The following is a 19,297-nucleotide window of genomic DNA, read 5'->3' as shown; positions in this document are numbered from 1 at the left end:
AAAGTTAACTCCAAGTTGAACAACCCCTTTAAGCATAATTTTGGTTTCTTTAATTCATAACAAATTATAATAATATGGAAGGTTATAATACCAGGTACAAAGTGTGCTCTGTGTCTGGTAACCAGTTACAACCCAATTGTAACTTTATCAATAATTAACATTATCAGTTTCTAGAGTCTAACATTAGATCATTTTACTACAAAGTGTGTTTATTTATGGACACTAGGCCCGCTGATCCCACATCCAAGCAGAGAATCTAAATCAAGGTCCTGGTCTCTGTTGCTGTTTATACAAACACCTGGAGCTTCTGCTTTGCTTCCTCAGTCAGCTCTGACACCAGCAAGACTCCCTTGTGCTACAAGCAGTTTTGTTTCCATACAAACCAAATAAGATGATTCAGTGTACAGGCATTTTTTTTTTTTTTTACAGCAATGCAGTTAATGAAAATTACACAAACACAATCATAAAAATAGTACTTTATTGCTTCTGTACAGAAGCTTATAGTATGTACAAAGAATCCCTATGACAAGAAAATACAAGTAGTAAAAGGCGATTACAAATAAACATTAAAATACTTCTAAGTAACTGCATTACTTGTTGACATCCAGGCAGAATGTACAACCAGAGCCAGATAAAATGCTCAATTCATGCACATTAAAGACATGTCATTTCCCTGTGGCTTTAACAGCTTTCCTCTGAAACAGTCTGTATTCCTCTCTGCTGGCAGCTAAAGCCTGCTCTAGTTCCAGATCTTCATCCTGTGAGCTAAGGACGAAACAGAAGGGATTACAGAAATGTTTCCTGTTTGCTCTCTGCATTTAAAATGTTGTTTATAGATTAACACATAGGGTTAACGGTATGGGAAGAATGAATCCTCATCTGGAAACCAGACCAAATAATGCATTGTAAACCATGTCATTTTTTACCTCCCAATTTTTCCCCCAAATTGTTATGATTTGGGGGGGGGGGGGGAAGTAACAAAGACTTCTGGGGTAGATTTACTTTGCAGCCATCCCTTACACAGGCTGATAAAAGCTGCTGACAGACCGAGGCAGCAGCTTATTGGCCCATGTGTGGGGCCATCAGATGGGCGTCCCCGATCGATATTTAGCTGAAAGTTGGTCAGAGTAAAAAATCCTGTTGGATCACGGCCGCATCTTTTTGTTGATGGATTCCCCCGAGATCCGACTGCACGTATGGCCTCCATTCTGATCCGAACGTTGGGCCCAGAACCCACGATCGGATCAGCCCGATATCGCCCACTGAGTATGTTTTTGAAAATCTGCTCTTTTCAGGAGAAATAATCTACACAGTAAAAACAGGATTTTAAGGGAACACTCAGGACAATAGGTCACACTTGCATCCTGTCAGGATTTCTTGTGTTTCCTATACCTCTGCCATCTACTAATGGGGGGGGGGGGGGCAGTCTAGTTTTTCTGAAACAGTTCACCTTATACTATAGCACTGTGATTATTACTTTATATAGGCAGTTCTATTGTCAATGGCTCTCTGGTTTGGTTACTGGCTAAAATAAATAAAGTCTGTCAGCAGCTTCAAAAACAACAGATGCAAACATTTGGCCTAATGTTCCAGTACCTACTGCCGGTATAAGCATTATAAAGTTTGCATTCTGGAGCACAGCCGAATTCCTTTGTTTGAACAGGGTGTTGTACGGAGCAGGCCTGCTTTAAAATAACAGTAACAGCAAAAAATGCACGTGTTTTAAAGTAATGAAAATATATGTAAGGTTGCCCTGCACTGGTAAAACTGATGCGTTTGCTTCAAAAAAATACTATAGTTCATATAAATAAGCTGCTGTGAGGCAATGGAGGAAATTGAAAAAAGTCTATATGGCACAGGTTAAATAGTGGATAACAGATAACTTCCTTATGTTCTACAGAGCTTATCTGCTGTGTAACCTGAGCCTTTTCTCCTTTGTATGGCTGCCCCCATTGCTACACAGCAGCTTATTTATATAAACAATAGTAGTGTTTCTGAACAAACAGCAGTTTTAGGGCAGAGACACACGCTTAGATTGCCATCCCACCGGCGTTTTGGTTTTTAGCCGGCGGGAGCCAGTTCGGGGAGATTAGTTACCCTAAAGAAGAGGCGATTTATCGCCGGGCAACTAATCTCCCCGAATCCGAATGTGTTTCTCTGCCCTTACCAGTGCAGAGCAACACTGCATTATATTTTTATTACTTTAAAACACTAATTTTTTGAGGTTAGTTTTCCTTGAAAAAACCCCGGAGCTGATGATTACTGTGCAGTTAGGCATATAATTATGTGCAGTGGATTGAAACTGAAGGGTGAGTCTGGAGCAGCCTGTTTTTCTTGTTGAAAAAATAAAGGTCATTGTCAAACAAGGTGATCAGTGCCAACTTTATGCATTAATCAAACAACCCTTAACTAGGATTAAAGGCACTTCAGCGAGCTGCATCCAGTTTAACCCATGGTTTAAAATATATTGCTAGGCAGAATGTATGTATGTATATATATATATATATATATATATATATATATATATATATATATATATATATATATATATATATATATATATATATATATATATATATATATATATATATATATATATATATATATATATATATATATATATATTAGATAGATTATAGATCTCTCTCTTCCTTTTATTGTAATAGTGATTATACCAACTAATGTGATGTATAAGTGAGAGAGACGGGGGGGGGGGGGGGGGTGGAACAGTTGGGAAAAAAATCCACAACACAAAGATACGGGCTTGTGTGACTAAGAAAGAAGTTTATTTTTATTACTAGAGCCCAAAGTTTTCCACCTACATGAAGAGCATAAGTGATTCATATTTAAATAGTATTTATTTTCTGCTATTTATATAGCTCTGACATATTTATACAGCACTTTACAGAGATTATATACAATTCACATGAATCCCTGCCCTAGTAGATCAATGAAATTAGAAGTCCCTATTACATTCACACAATCTATGGTCAAGTTAATCAGGAACCGATTAACCTGCCCATTATGTTCTTTGGGCGCTGGAGGAAAACAAGAGTACCCAGAAGTAAAACCCACAAAGACATACAAACTTATTCTATTCCAAGCCAGAATTGAACTCAAGGCCCTGGTGCTGCACAGAGCATTTTAGCAACCCACACAGTAACTGCATAGCCAAGTAGGTGCTGAAATACTCTCCACAGGAGAGTATTAAATGTGTTACAGGCTGCAATATGAATTGGAATCCTAAGAGGACCAGGCCAATGTACTTACCTTAACACACTACTGTCAATACATTCCTATAGAGGCACCTGACAATCAATAAACCTTAATAATAGTTTATCAATTATGAGGTGCCTCTGTAGGAATGCAGTAACGGCAGCAGACATCATAATTATTATGCTATACTCACAATAGCAATACCTGCATAGTAACAACGATTATTTTCCTGCACCGATTAATAAAGGCCTAAAGTAATTTTTACTGGTTAACAGGAGTTTCATTAGAGAACTCTCATCATAACTTCAAGAAAAAAAAAAAAATATAAGCCAACATATATTTTTTTCACCCAATGGAAACTGCGAGTTTAAAACCCAGACAGTTTTTAAGAAGAAAGCAACAGTTATAGAAATCTATACAACTGCTAACAGTTACAATACCTTAACGTCAGTACGTTGTTGACTCCTGCCTCCAGTAAAGACAGTTCCAGAGCCTTCTTTAGAGCTTCATCTTCATTCTAAACAGAAAAAAAAAAAAAAAAAAAAAAAAAAAAAAAAAAGGAGCAGTAGGTCAATCTTACAAATCGCTACTCATTTAGAGAAACATAACTGAAGTCCGTTTTCACATCTTATGAAAATGCTGACTTGTCAACAGTTTTAAGGTACTGGTTTACAAGGCAAAATTTACATTTTCCTTGCAACTAGATAGTTTTTGGCAGAGATAAAAAAAAAAAAATCCTGACTGTGTGGAAGAAATAAATATCAGGGAAAGGCCAAGACATTAAGGAAATATTCACACACAAAGTATACCAGTTACACTTAGGGGGTTATTTATCAAAGTCCGAATATCCGAACCTCAAAAAATTCATCGTATTCAAAGGAAAAAAAAACCCCCGGCATCTAAAAGCTCTCGAGGTCCTGTATAAATCAATGGGGAAGATCCCAGTGTTTGCGCGGATGTCCGTACCGATATCCAATGAGTTGGTGGTTTCTTCGCAAAAAAACTCAGAAGAAACAGCAGTTTGTCGCAAAACTACATGTTTTTGGGGGAAAGCTACGAAGTTTGCCTGACCCTATTTTTCGGGCTTTTTTCTTAATAAATAAAGGTCAATTCAATGTGTGAATTTCGAGATTTATCATACTAGATTTTTTAAATAAATTTCGATTAGTCGAATTTTGAATTTATGGGAGTTTTTAAAAACTCCCACGAATTCGAAATTTGATAAAATGTGCCTCCAAGTGTTGGAGGATGCTTATTATTTTTAAAGGGGTTGTTCACCTTCCAACACTTTTTTCAGTTCAGTTGGTTTCAGATAGTTCACCAGAAATAAAGACTTTTTCCCCCCAATTACTTGATTGTTTTTCTAATATTGAAGTGTTAAGTGTCATTTTTCACCTTCTAAAGCAGCTCTGGGGGGGGGGGGGGGTTGAGAAATGGATCAACTAAATGTTGTAAATTTTGTAACAATTCAGAATCTGCACCTGAATTACGGAGCTGTCAGACTCAAACACCAGAGACATTAAACGTTTAACTTAGATTTGGAAAAAACAGTAAAAACTGGAATAATTTGAAAAAAAATAAAAAAAAAAGCCTTAATTCCTGGGGAACAATCTGAAAACAACTGAACAAGGTTTGGAAGGTGAACAACCCCTTTAAGTCTGGAATTGCTACTAAGACACAGGATGGAAATCACTGGTAGCAATTTTACAAACGCTGCAGCATTTTGAAATGCTATGTTCCAATTCTGCTCCAGTCCAGTGGGCCTTGTACGATAAGGCTTGACATGGATTTATACACATTGTTACATTACACTGCACATATAGTCAACTTCCATCCTGTCAAAATACAGCAATTTGTCATCAATTTTGTCCAGGAAGGATGACATTTCTGACCACACAACCTGTTTCACCATTCAGTGAATCAATGACTGTGCGCTACACTGTTCTACTCTCAAGTGCATTTTTAGTACAGTACAGTTGCTGTTCCGGAACCTGAACATGGGAGGATTATACCCGGTGACAATGTCACGCATTTTAAGGTTATCTACATTAATTTGATTTATAGCCTGTTTTGTGATGCATCAAACCAATCCATAATTATATGGGTAGAACTCAAAGTTGTTGTGTCCCTAACTGGTAAAATAAATTAGACAAGTCTTTTAAACATGTCCCTATCCACAAAGGAAAGTAACTTTGTAAATATTCCAAGTCACCACCACTTGAAACTTCATTACTCCTTTATTTTGGCAGATATTTGTAGTACTGACATTTAGTATAAAATGTTATGTTCTCACCAATCCACTGTGGATATCAACTGTGATCCCTTTTGGTGCTTCAGAACCAGGATGAATGTTTCTGGAAAGAAAAAACAGTGCTGATGATTCAGTGGCCGTATATGATCTGTATAGCTGGGTGGAACAAGAGTACCCTGGACATATGCTAGAGTACCTGCCACACGACTGAGCAAACAGTGGTTTGTTAAAGGAAAACTATACCCCTAAAACAATGTAGGTCTTTATAAAAAGATATTGTATAAAACAGCTCAAATGTAAAACCCTGCATCATGTAAATAAACCATTTTCATAATGATACACTTTTTTGGCAGTATGTGTCATTGGGTAATCATAAATAGAAAACTGCCATTTAAAAAATAAGTGCAGCCCCCCTGAGATTGTATTATTCACTGTGCACACAAACAAACCAATGGACAGACAGAGTTCTGTCTTTTGCTTCCACACTGCTTCCCATTACAATAAAAGTTGTAGTATTTCTGGTCAGGTGATCTGAGTCAACACAGAGACCATCCCAAAATGGTGGTTCAAGGTAAGAGATGTAAAAGGGCAATATTTACTTAAATGTATATCCCAGTTTGGTAAGATTCTTTAATATGCCACTTAATTTGATATAAACTGTTGCACAAGTATTCTTTTTGGGGGGTATAGTTTTCCCTTAAAAGGGACTTCCCAGAACCACAATACTGAATACAGTGGGTGTTGCCAACAATGAAGAGAAAAGAAAGTAACCCAGAACATTGACTGGATTTAATATTTTCATATGCGCCCCTTAAAATCAGAGCAAACCAACCAGCTTTTAAAATGCATATCTAGAATAAGGTATTTTGGCTGCTACAGATCATTGAGGTATTAGGTTTCTAATGCTGTTAAACAGGCCTTTTAAAAACCATGCAAATAAAGGAAATCGTCAATACCTTTTTTGGTTCGACTTCATAATTTCCGATGCTTTACTTCTTGTGGAATTGGAGGTATGATTGCCTTTTGAATTATAATCTTGAGAAGATATTTTAGATCTGTTCAGGGCTGCCAACCTATAAGAAAATAATGGTTTGTTAAATGGCAGCTGAAATAGAAAGAGCCCAAAAGATTCTCGCACATGTGGCTCCAAACTTTATAATAAAAGTGGACATATTGTGTGAATAACAAGAATGTGCCAGTGCATTATAAGCTTAAATATAGGGGAGGAAAGTGCTGAAAAAGAGTAGTATTTAGGGTTGATTTATTGAATATTTCAGCAAAAACCCTACTAGCCCCACCCATCTATTCCATTTCCTGCTGGCTCCTTTCCCAGGATGTACAGGGAAGCCGGCAGCACACGACGCTGCATGATAAGAACCAATCAGCAGCTAGGTGGACCTGATAGGAAACTGAAGCCTGTCTTTGCTTGTTTGACTGCAGCAGATCTATTAGGAGCTCCAATATAGAAGCCATTTTTAAAGACAATATTAATTTTAGACCAAAACAAAAACAAGCACCATCTATTATTCCTTATAGCCTACAATATTACATATATATTAGGGGAGGATTCTGTTGAACAAGACATATGTCTCATTTAACAGACACATATCAAAAATGTCCCAGGTATTATTTCCTTAGAATATATCAGAAAGTGCTAACAATACTCTTAAGGAAAAAGCAAGCAGACTATGCAGGATGACACAAAGTTCTCCTATTAGACAAAGTTCCCATCAAAGAACATCATTCAGTTCAAACAGATGTCTTGAGAACGAACTACAATACACTGTGCATATATCAATGAGAAGGGGTATATATATATTACTTTACCCAGCTTTATTTAGGACTTGTTCTCCTGCTTTACAGTTGTGGTCCACAGGATGTCTATGAGATAGGCAGAAATTATTGTGACAATGGTCACATATGATTTTCATTAGTTCTTTGTTTTTGCAGCCTGCCTTGAAGCATCGGTTTGTGAAAATCTGAGGAAGGAAGAATACAATACATCTATACATGGTGGGATGAGTAATAATTATATAGGATTAACTTTCATTTAATTTCTCTAGAATCAATTTGTAATTGCTTGTGTAATAACGGAATCTCTATGATGCATTACATATTGCAGGACTGATAAGGTGCTTATGTTTAAGGCCTCAATTTGCTTAAAGAGATACTGACACCAGAAAATAATCTTTTTTTTATATCCATCATGACATTATCATTGAATACTATTTATAATTTTGCCGTAAAAGTATTCGCCTGATGCTTTTATATTACCTTTCTTACCCCCATGTTGCTCTATGAGGGGGCTGCCATATATTTGTGCAGCAGTAGTCGGTTAACATTAGAAACTCTAACAGGCTGAGAAAGGACAGACAGGTTGGCAAAACAGTCAGGTTTAGGAACTTTAAGTAACAATTACTTACAAAAGCAGAACTTTAAGCAAAAAATGATCAACATGACCTATAGGTAAACTTTTAATGTAGATTCCTATTTTGAAATGAAAATTTTTAGTGTCGGTATCACTTTAAGACCTATTTGCAAGGACAGTTTAGTCATTAAAGGAACAGTAAAATCTAAATTATATTGTTTTAAAGGAATGACAATATAATGTACTGCTGCTCTGTGCTGGTACAACTGGAGTGTTTGCTTGAGAAACACTACTGTAGTTTATATATTAAATAAGCTGCTGTGTAGCCATCGGGCAGCCATTCAAGCACAGGATACACAGTAGATAACAGATATGCTATGTAGTATCCCATTATTTACTACAGAGATGCTATGTAGTATCAATGGGATACTATCAGTCATCAGCTGTATCCTGTGCCTTTTCTCGTTTTTCAGCTTTAAATGGCTGCCCCCATTGCTACAAAGCAGCTTGTTTATGTAAACTATAGTAGTGTTCCTGAAGCAAACACACCAGTTGCATCAGAGCAACAGTACATTATATTTAAAAGGAGTGCTAGACAACAGTGTTAAGGTCTCCCAACCTATAAAGAAAAAAGCAATCCCAATGGTATAGTATGTTTGTGCCAGGACCTATTGTATTTAATAAATAAAACTACTCACAAAGGTCTAGCAGTTGTCAAGCCCGTAGGTGTTTAAATTCGGTAAATGCTTGCATCAAAATTTTTTCCTAGAGGGAAGAAACTAGGAAAAAATTTTGATGCAAGCATTTACCGAATTTAAACACCTACGGGCTTGACAACTGCTAGACCTTTGTGAGTAGTTTTATTTATTAAATACAATAGGTCCTGGCACAAACATACTATACCATTGGGATTGCTTTTTTCTTTATAGGTTGGGAGACCTTAACACTGTTGTCCAGCGCACCTAGCACTCCTTTTATCTATTTTACCCTAAACGTGGATTAGTGGATCCACACACCACAAAACACTAATATTTTTGGTGTTACTATTCCTTTAAGCTTTCTTCCTAAAAATGTTCTGGTAAGTATTTTACTAGCAATTTTTTTGCAATTGCATACATAAAAAAAATGTACATATGTACTCTAATATATCTGCAGGCAGAAGTCTGTTGTGTGTGGCATTCGCCTTATCTGAATTGAGTATTAAGGCTAATGCTGCACGGGGACAGATCTCGGCCTGCAGAAAAGCACAGGATTAATATCAGCAGCATCGCTTTTCTGCAGGCAGAGATCAGCCCATGTGGCATTAGCCTAACATTTACTACAATCCTGCATGAATTGCTTGGGCTGATTTAACAACGAGTGAAAGAGGTAGGTGGGGTTAACTGAGCAAAGCAAATTATAAACTAGAAAAACATCTGAAATGTGACAGAATAAAAAACCAGCAGTGGTAAAGGAAAACTATAACACTATAATATCCCTTTAAAACAACTGTGGCAATCAGAATGATTACTTAAAAAGTATAGGCAAACTTTTTATTCTAGAGCGGAGCTTCAAATGCTTTAAATTAGAAGCTGCCGACGTGGTACTTTTAAGAGTAGCTGGTCCCCACCTGTTAAGACATTCAATGTCCACGTGTTTTCATATTTATTTTAAAGACATTTGAGGACAAATACCTTTTGCTTGGGTCTTGAAAGATCTGAGGTGCAATTTTTGTCAATGTGTTGACCAACAGCAATATCTGCCATTTCTCCTTTCTTAACTGGAACTGGAGTGCCACACAGTGGACAGACAGGAACTAGCACATTCTGAGAAAAAAAAAAAAATATCACCAGTTAGAATAATTATCATATACATATTTTGAGGAAATTATACATTATCCACATCAGTCCCTGACCCAGTGCACTGTATAGAAGTTTCACAAATTAAATGCATGTAGCTGTACACACAAACTATATGACAGTATTTCAAACTACAAATGTACCTTCATGTAGGCAGCTGAACACTTGTGTTGGTCGTATGTGATGTGATTTTTACAGAAAAGCTCCTCGCAGGCATCACATTTTAGGGGAAGAAAATCTGTAATAAACGAAATAGATAATGTAAAGTTAAAGGCTATATATAAGAAAAGATTCTTTAAAATAAAACAACACAGGCAGAGGGCAAGCTATAGGTGAATTCAAACTGCATTAGGAGTATGCAGCCAAATGCTCTATACACTGTGATACAGTATGATGAATTTATTAGAAAGATAATTAAATGTTCAGGGCAAATATCATTAGTAACGAATTCTGAGGATAATGTCAATTACAAAGACATTACATGGCTTTCAAAAGTGTGACTTCATTAGAAGACCTCCTTATTTAAACAGTTAGGCAGGAGAAAAGGCTCACTCCACTAAATAAATAAGATCATGTCTAACTCATTTAAACCATAAAAGAAAACAATTCACAACATACCAAGTTGCTTGCATGTTGTCTCTGAGCAATGACGCCCTAGATCTGGAAATTCCATTGTACAAACAATTCGGTATGCCAATACCCTCCACTGATTGGGAACCTTAAAAAAAAAAAACAGTTATCAGATGAGAGATTTTGAAGTTTCAGCTTGTTCCACATAAACATCAACAACTGTTCTATCAGTTCAGAACTAGGAAACAAAGAGGCTGATTTACCAACATAACTAATTAGTTGCTGCAGCGCAATCACCTATAGCAACCTTCATATCTTTCCTTTTTGATCTATCCTGTGAAAGACTGCTGAACTGATGTGCAGGTTAAAAATAACTAGACTGTCAATTTAAAGAATTTATAGAATTTATTTTATCTAGCAGACCTGTGACCCTAACAAATAACTCCAAATACTTTTTTTTGTTTGGTTAATGAAAATAAACTTAATTACACTATAAAAATTATTTAAATCGTATTCCATTCAGTTTTGGAATTCACAATCACAGCAGGCAGGCAGGCACCATTTAGTTGATACTGATATTAAGGCAAGTTTTGTATTACCCCAAAATCTTGTTGTATACACGAGAATCAGTGATGTGCAGGCCAGCAGGTCGGGTGGGTTCGGGCCAACCTCGTACCCCCCTTTCCAGGTTGCGGGCGGGTGTGGGTTGAGCTCCCGCACATCGGGAACCTAATGCCCATGTACACGGCTATACAATTATAGACAGTGAGGAGGGTGAGGTTATATGAGTCCAGTGACATCTAATAAGTGCTAAATGGTAATTCTCTGCCGTGCCTGATTGACAGCTCAGCAATTTGCATCTATAACAGGTATGGATGTTTAATACAAAAGAGAGAAAAAAAAAAAAATTAGGTTTCATGTTTTCATGCTTTTTATATCTGGGTGACAGGTCCCCTTTAAGGATTATGTATGTCTAACTTTATTTATAAATTGCTGTAAGTATAAGGATTATGGCACACAAAGCTTTTTAATGTTAAGTCTCCTGTAGCAGGCTAGCCATAAACTTCCCACTGCAGTCAGAAAAAAAAAAAAAAAACACCCACTGAGAAACAGCTCGACACCCCACTCAACAAGAAGAAAAAAAGAAAAAAAAAAACAAAGTTCTTCATCTGCAGAAATAAACCCAGTCTCTTAGGGTTAGGCCACACTGGCGGTTTGGGGAGATTTGGTCGACTGGCGACCAATCTCCCCAAACGCCTTCCCTGACTCTGCGCCGGCTAAAATGAAAACACGCTGGCGCTAATCACACGCGGCAATTCGTTTTCCGAAGTCGCCCGAAGTTTCCTCGTAAGGCGACTTCGGAAAACGAATCTCCGCATGTGATTAGTGCGTTTTTTTCCATTTTAGCCGGCGCAGAGTCAGGGAAGGCGTTTGGGGAGATTAGTCGCCGCAAAAAAGAGGCGATTAGTCACCAGGCGACCTAAACATTAAATAAACCCAATATGCTGGTTTAGCCTCTAATAAGGATTAATTATATCTTAGTTGGGATCAAGTACAAGCTACTGTTTTATTAATTGGATAAAATGGAGTCTATGGGAAATGGCCATTCTGTAATTCGGAGCTTTCCGGATAACAGATCCCATACCTGTACTATAATTGCTATATGATATGGACACAAATGTTCTATCTGAAGAGGTCTCCAGGTGTGTTTTTGAAAGTGGATCCTGAACCTTTTCCTAAATAATAATAAGTATAAGTAATGTTTACTAAGTAAATAACCAACGCTCACCGGCAAGCATTAAATGTGTGTGTGTGTATATATATATATATATATATATATATATATATATATATATATATATATATATATATATAATGTATGGATCATTACACAAAATGGAGCAACCCTATGGAAAAGAAATCAAAATATCTATATATAAATGTAAAGGTTAACCTTTAAATTAAATTATAGTGTGATGTATAGAACAATAGTCTGAGAAAAATTGCAATTGGGTTTCAGTTTTGTGGTTTCTGGGCAAGTAAGTTTTTTTGTTCAAGTTCTCCAGCAATGTTAGCAATCGGGTTGCTAGGGTCTCAATTACCCTAGCAACCATGCAGCGATTGGAATAAGAGACTGGAATATGAATAGAAGAAGCCTGAATAGAAAGAGGAGTAATAAAAAGTAGCAATAAAAAATACATTTGTAGCCCTACAGCTCATTTGGTTTTAGATGGGGTCAGTGACCCCTATTTGGAAGGAAGCCAGGAAGAGTCAGAAGGAGGAGGCAAAAAACTGAAAGCGAATGAAGGCCAGCTGAAAAGTTGTAACATACTACAAATTAACTAAAAGGGGAATCGCCCCTTTAAATAACATAAAACCCTTCCATCCCCTTAAGTTAAACCGCACAAGTCTGCGTCCAATATACAAGGCGCCTGATAAGTGTAACAGTGAGGGCTGCTGAGAGAGCGCAAAGCATTATCCACACACGCACGTACGTACTCACCTGTTGCCGGTGTCGTCTCGATACTCATTCCGGGCCTCCCCCTGCCTCTCCTTATGTACCCGCTCCCCATTGCTGACTCACTGCCCCGTATTGCCGAGTCACCGGCCCGTCTGTCTCCTCCCACTAGAAACTTCCAGACCGGACCCGAACTCTCTTGCTTTGTCATCTCAGGCCCACGGCTGCTTCTACTTCCTGTCCCGGGCATGGCTGTGTATTGACAATAACAAAGACGTCATATGGCACGTGACAAGAGGCAGCTCCTCCCCAACTGGCAGATACATCCATTGAATGTATGTTCACGGTTGTGACTCTTCTAGTCATTTTATTGTGATTACGTTCATTAATAAAGACGGATAGCTGAAAAAAATACTCAGGTGTTCTGTGTGAATTAAGGGCCACGCACAGTGCCAAAGGCTGCTGTTAACAAATTCATACCTCCCAACTGTTCCTTTTTCGGAGGGATAGTCCCTCTTTTGACAGCTCAACCTGTAGTCCCTCATTTGTACTGGAAAGTCCCTATTTCCCCTGCACTGAACAGCCAGAAAAAGAAACAATATTTCTCACTTAATTGGCTTTTAATAGAGAGCACAGAACAGCTAACGGGTGCAAATAAGATACTTTGTAACAGTTTTGAGACACAAAAAACAGTTTACCTGCAATTTAGCTTCTGGTCAATTTTTAATACCCTTAAAGGAAAACTTTACCCCCCGAACAATGTAGGTCTCTATAAAAAGATATTGCATAAAACAGCTCATGTGTAAAACCCTTCTTCATGTAAATAAACCATTTTCATAATAAAATACTTTTTTAGTAGTATGTGCCATTGGGTAATCATAAATAGAAAATAGCCATGTTAAAAAATATGGGCTGCCCCCTGGGATTGTACGATTCACAGTGCACACAAACAAACCAAACATGTTCGGTCACATGAGCCAATTAACAGAGTTCTGTCTTTTGCTTCCACACCTGTTACAGTTAGAGTTGTAGTATTTCTGGTCAGGTGATCTCTGAGGCAGCACACAGACCATCACTAAATGGTGGTTCAAGGCAAGAGATGTAAAAGGGCAATATTTACTTAAATATATATCCCAGTTTGATAAGATTATTTAATATGCAACTTAATATGATATAAACTATCTGTTGCTTAAGTATTCGTTTTGGGGGTATAGTTTTCCTTTAACAAAACCCCTTGGCCCGCCCCCAATCCACTGGAAACGTAACTTATGTCCTCCTGGCCTTTGCCGCAATGTGGCCATCCCCCCTTTTACGTCAAAGTCCAACCCCTTTTGTTCCCGCCCCCCACCAGTCGGTAAAAATGTTAGGAAAAGGTGGCAACCCTACAAGTACAGAGAGTCCCAAACAGCCCCCCACCAGCCCACTAAATAGTCACTTTCTGTGGCATAGCAGTCCCTCAGGGATGCCAGACCCCACAGATTGCCAGTCCAGGTCTGCCCTCGGTGCAGATTCTGTCCAGTGGAGTTCACAGGTGCTATCTTCAGCCACCAGGGCCGGAACTAGGGGTAGGCAGAGTAGGCACGTGCCTAGGGCGCAAAGCTGAGGGGGCGCCAGGCACGTACCTGCTCTGTCGCCTACCCCATGTCTGGTCCTGTGTATCCCTGGCTGCCGCTGTTAATTTCTGTTTAAATGCGGTTGCGCGCATTCTCGTAGATTCGAGCATGCGCGTAGATTCGCGCATACACGCTGGCGCGTAGATTCGCGCATGCGCTCTGGCGCATAGTTTCGCGCATGCGCGATTGAGCCCACACTAAGCCGGCGCCGTGGCCGGCCAGGTTGCCTAGGGCGCCTGGCCGGGTTGGCCCGGCTCTGTCAGCCACTTCGGTAATCTTCGGAATGAGACCTGCGCTTCGGCAATTTTCAGGAGATTCGGCAAATGTGCAGTTGTAGCGAAACAGAAAGATGCTGCAACTGCGCATGCAGCATCATGCCGGTCTCATTCCGATGATTTCCGAAGAGAAGAAGATGGAGCCAGTGAACTCCGAATCTGAATCTGCATCGAGGGGTAAGTAAAACGTTAGAGCATTTGCCCGGGGTAACACATAGGCTGGGGGAGGGGGGTCTATGTAGGGTAGGGTTTTTTTAAGTTTAGGGTTGAATTCCCCTTTAACGGAAAATAACACCAGATTCCATTCACATATGCGCACCCTTAGTGCTAAATTAGTTTGGCACAGTGTAAGGTATAGCCAGACTAAATATTCAAATGCTTTTAGTATAATGTAGACATTGATATTTTAAAACAATTTGAAATTCGCCTGTATTGTTTCTTCAGTTATTTAGCTTTTTCTTGAGCAGCTGCCTGGAAGTTAGGGTCTTATTTATCCTAGCAACTAGGCAGTGGTTTGAACGAGAGATGGGACCATAAGTAGTAGGGTGCCGGCACAGAAATATAAGTAATTAAAGATTAACAATGACAATAGTAGCCTCACAGAGCAATCTTTTTTGGCAGCCGGGGTCAGTGACTGCCCCATTTGAAAGCTGGGAAGAGGCAGGCAAACTTCAAAAACGAGAAAATAGAAATATTGAAAACTGGTTGCAAAATTGCTAGGGACAGGACATTCAATCAAGTTAACTAAAAGGCGAACCACGCTTTTATAGGCTTTTCAAAAAGTGCACCAAGTAAAGAGATCAGAAATCTGAACCGTGCTGCCAGTCAAAGAGGAACCGAAGGCATGGAACGGAAATACTTTGGGGCAGGGCTGTGAAATGGAATAGATTGCTACTGATAAATTGTGAAAGTGCACTACAAATTGTAGTATTAAGTTTCTATGGAAAATATGCCATCTAAGTAGGCAGGGTGCTTAATTATGGACCACAACATAACGCAAAGCCTGCACCCTAAGTTCCCTGTAAATGCCACGGGCATGTTATTTACTGTTGGCAGTGTGGGTGATGCATAGTTATCCCTCTCTGCATAAATTACCACTGGATAGATCAGATTTAAAGGGGAACTATTGCAAAAATATAATATAAGCTTCAGCATACTGAAATAACATACTTTCTAAATACAATCAATTTAATATTCTGCATCGATTCTCAAATAATCACATTTATCTTCACTATCCCTCTCTCAGCATCTGTTTCTATTCATTCTCTCTTCATGCAGCAGTTGGGTGTCAGATATTCATTAACAGTTAGATCCAATATATCTTATAGGGGAGCTTTCTTTTCTAACAGATGTATTAGAGCTCACTCAAATAACTTATTCCAGTACAAACAAAATCTAATTCTGTATAAATAACTGGTTCCAAGTGTTGCCTTTTACGTGCCTTCTGTCCTGCCTTTGTCCATAAAAGGCAAATATATTAGTATAAGTGAAGTAGAGCCAGGCACTTGCAGATTTACTGCCAAAAGTTTTATTTCACGACATGTTTCGGGCAAAGCCCTTTATCAAGTGATATTGATAAAGGGCTTTGCACGAAACATGTCGTGAAATAAAACTTTTGGCAGTAAATCTGCAAGTGCCTGGCTCTACTTCACTTATACTAATATATTTGCCTTTTATGGACAAAGTCAGGGCAGAATACAGTTTAATAGAGATTTTAATAGAGTGAGTTCTAATAAATATAGAAAAAAGGAGCCCCCTACTTGATGTAAACTGTTGGATCAAACTGTCAATAAATATATGACACCCAACTGCTGCATGAAGAGAAAATGAAGAGAAACAGATGCTGAGAGGAGGGTGAAGAGAAACTTGATTATTTTAGAAATGGTACAGAATTTTTAATTGATTATGTTTAGAAAACTTCTTATTGTAGTATGCTAAAGCCTATATAAAATTTTCATTTTCGTGATAGGTCCCCTCTAAGGATGTGGATAAGCCTTAATGTCAGTGCCCAGAAAAGAGCTGGTAACCAAACTGGAGTAATATAAAACTGTGGTGCAGGGTGTCTTTTTTGATAGTAGCAACAAAGGTAATAGGTAGCACCTCCCATTGATAGAGAGATATAACATATAATGGTGTGCAGGGTCACATGATATATAGAGCAGAAATACAGGAGAAAAAAGTGTGTCCCATATACTTGCACCATCCCATTATTAAGTCTGAAATCCCAACAATATAAGTTAAAACTTAACTTTTATTAAATCAACTAATTCAACACAAGAAAGAGAAAAAAAGAAGAATTAAAAACAAGGTTAGGTAGGGTAGCTATATCGACACAAGGTCATTAGCTAGTATACGATACAAAATGTCGAGAATGTAGCGTGGGTTTATGCTACAATAGCAACTATTGCCCACCATCAGTCTCGACTGCTGTCATGCTGGCATACCTCTGTGCATGTAAGGGGTAAATGGCATTTGGAGTTAAATAGGCGGGGGTATATGCACCTGGTCCCTTTTCTCACGGAAGGGATAGTAAAGCTTGAGAGGCGGAAGCAACCTTCTGATATCGAGAGCCCTCGTATCCTCCCACACCACCCTTCCTTTGTGATCAGTTCCCCAGTATAACCTAACGGTTTTAAAATTCAGGCGCATCTAATTTTAAAACCGTTAGGCAGGGACGATCAATTGCTGGGGCGGCTCTGTGGAAGGGAGGAAGGGAGGAAGGGCGGAAGGGTTGGAAAAGGGCACCGTAAAATTGCCGACCAAAACTTTTAAGGCACTTTGCCGATCGGCTACTTGCGTCCTATACTGGGGAACTGATCACAAAGGAAGGGTGGTGTGGGAGGATACGAGGGCTCTCGATATCGGAAGGTTGCTTCCGCCTCTCAAGCTTTACTATCCCTTCCGTGAGAAAAGGGACCAGGTGCATATACCCCCGCCTATTTAACTCCAAATGCCATTTACCCCTTACATGCACAGAGGTATGCCAGCATGACAGCAGTCGAGACTGATGGTGGGCAATAGTTGCTATTGTAGCATAAACCCACGCTACATTCTCGACATTTTGTATCGTATACTAGCTAATGACCTTGTGTCGATATAGCTACCCTACCTAACCTTGTTTTTAATTCTTCTTTTTTTCTCTTTCTTGTGTTGAATTAGTTGATTTAATAAAAGTTAAGTTTTAACTTATATTGTTGGGATTTCAGACTTAATAATGGGATGGTGCAAGTATATGGGACACACTTTTTTCTCCTGTATTTCTGTCTTTTTTGATAGGACAGGGCACATTTGCAGTGATTTCTGTTCACATTAAATGGTGGGGGGTCTCTTAATGACTATCACTCAAAACAACCAGGATAGTGTTCTTTTACATTCAGATTCTGGTACCTTCATATGACTTGTCAGTCAATCAATCTTGGCTAGAATGGCATAATGCTATCGTAGGCTTGATTACCATAACAATTTGTACTGTAGCCTATAGGAGGAATGAATATGTGGTTCTGGAAATGCACATACCTACTTAATAGATAACATAAGCTATGTAATAGAATACGATGGGATTCTACAGAGTGCGTCTGTTATCTTCTACGTAACATGGGCATTTAATGACTGCCCCATGGCTACACAGCAGCTTTATTTTATAAAATATATTAGTATTTCTAATGCAAACACACCAGTTGTACCAGTGCAGGGAAACAGTACATAGTTTAGCATTATCATTTTTTGGTGTTACTGTTCCTTTAATAATCCAACGTCTTAATGATATAAAAAATAGCCACTTAACTAGGCCAAACAAATAGAATGGAAGTCATTTCTGATTTATCTCTCTTGTTTAAAAAAACAATTTAACAATGCATTGTTTTCAGGCACTGTTAGTCAGTATCTGTTTTATAAATAAACTTGAGCTCTGAACGTCCCACCCTTTGTGCTTGTGTGTTTCTTTGGCTTTTGCTTCCAAAAGAACTCAGCTTACTTTGCTGTAGCGTTGGAAATAAAATGCAAAGCAGAGATGGTCTTTTCTTTATTACTGTAAAGTATGATGATTGAAAAACAAACAACCATGTGACTGAAACCTGCTTTCTGGTCAGACAACATTTTTAATGCTTAAACGTTGCCAAATCTCACTGTAGCACCTAGAGGCATCTGGCAGAGTTGGCATTAAAATTCTTTCTGATCAGAAAACAAATTTACATTACAGGGTTGTGTTTTTCAAACAAGAATTCCGCTATTAGTATTAAGAAATAGATCTTCATTGTGATACTTGGTGCTGGAAAAGATGCATAGGCCAAAATGCTGGACAGACCTTTATTTTTATACTCGGAGCTGCACAAAATGCATAGGCCCAAAAGCTAGACAGACATTCAGGGGCATACTTATCAAAATGTAAGATTAGAGATTAACACAGACAAACTCACCCACTTGTTATTCATTCCTATGGGAGGTTTAGAAGCATAGTTATCAAATGGTGATCTCGAAAAGTCCCATAAGAATGAACAGAAAGTGGCTGAATTTTTATGTAGTAAACTCTAATCTCACATTTTAATAAATCTGCCCTCATTTTATGCTTGTTGTTCACAGGATGCATAAAGCTCAAATACAAACCTTATGTATTAGCATTTCATTTCCAGTAGCAAAGTGGAAGGCAAATTGTTTTGGGCCCCCACATACAAGTGCCTGATTCTGTAAATGGTAATGATTCTGTAAAATG

At 38.4% G+C, this 19,297-nt stretch overlaps 1 protein-coding gene across 1 annotated transcript; it reads right to left on the bottom strand.

Moving 5' to 3' along the window:
• Positions 1-464: 464 nt before the first annotated feature.
• zfand2a.L (zinc finger, AN1-type domain 2A L homeolog) lies at positions 465-12,758 on the bottom strand. The gene is given in 9 exon segments (NM_001093364.1): positions 465-765; positions 3,657-3,733; positions 5,510-5,570; positions 6,424-6,540; positions 7,295-7,446; positions 9,509-9,640; positions 9,817-9,911; positions 10,292-10,391; positions 12,747-12,758. Coding segments are annotated over 8 exon segments (789 nt in total). The 5' UTR covers positions 10,347-10,391; positions 12,747-12,758; the 3' UTR covers positions 465-665.
• Between the last annotated feature and the right edge of the window lie 6,539 nt (positions 12,759-19,297).

This window comes from Xenopus laevis, chromosome 9_10L (genome assembly GCF_017654675.1).
Source record: "Xenopus laevis strain J_2021 chromosome 9_10L, Xenopus_laevis_v10.1, whole genome shotgun sequence".
Classification (NCBI taxonomy): Eukaryota; Metazoa; Chordata; class Amphibia; order Anura; family Pipidae; genus Xenopus; species Xenopus laevis.
Note: the sequence above shows the minus strand (reverse complement) of the source record. Positions and strands in the feature narration are given on the sequence as shown.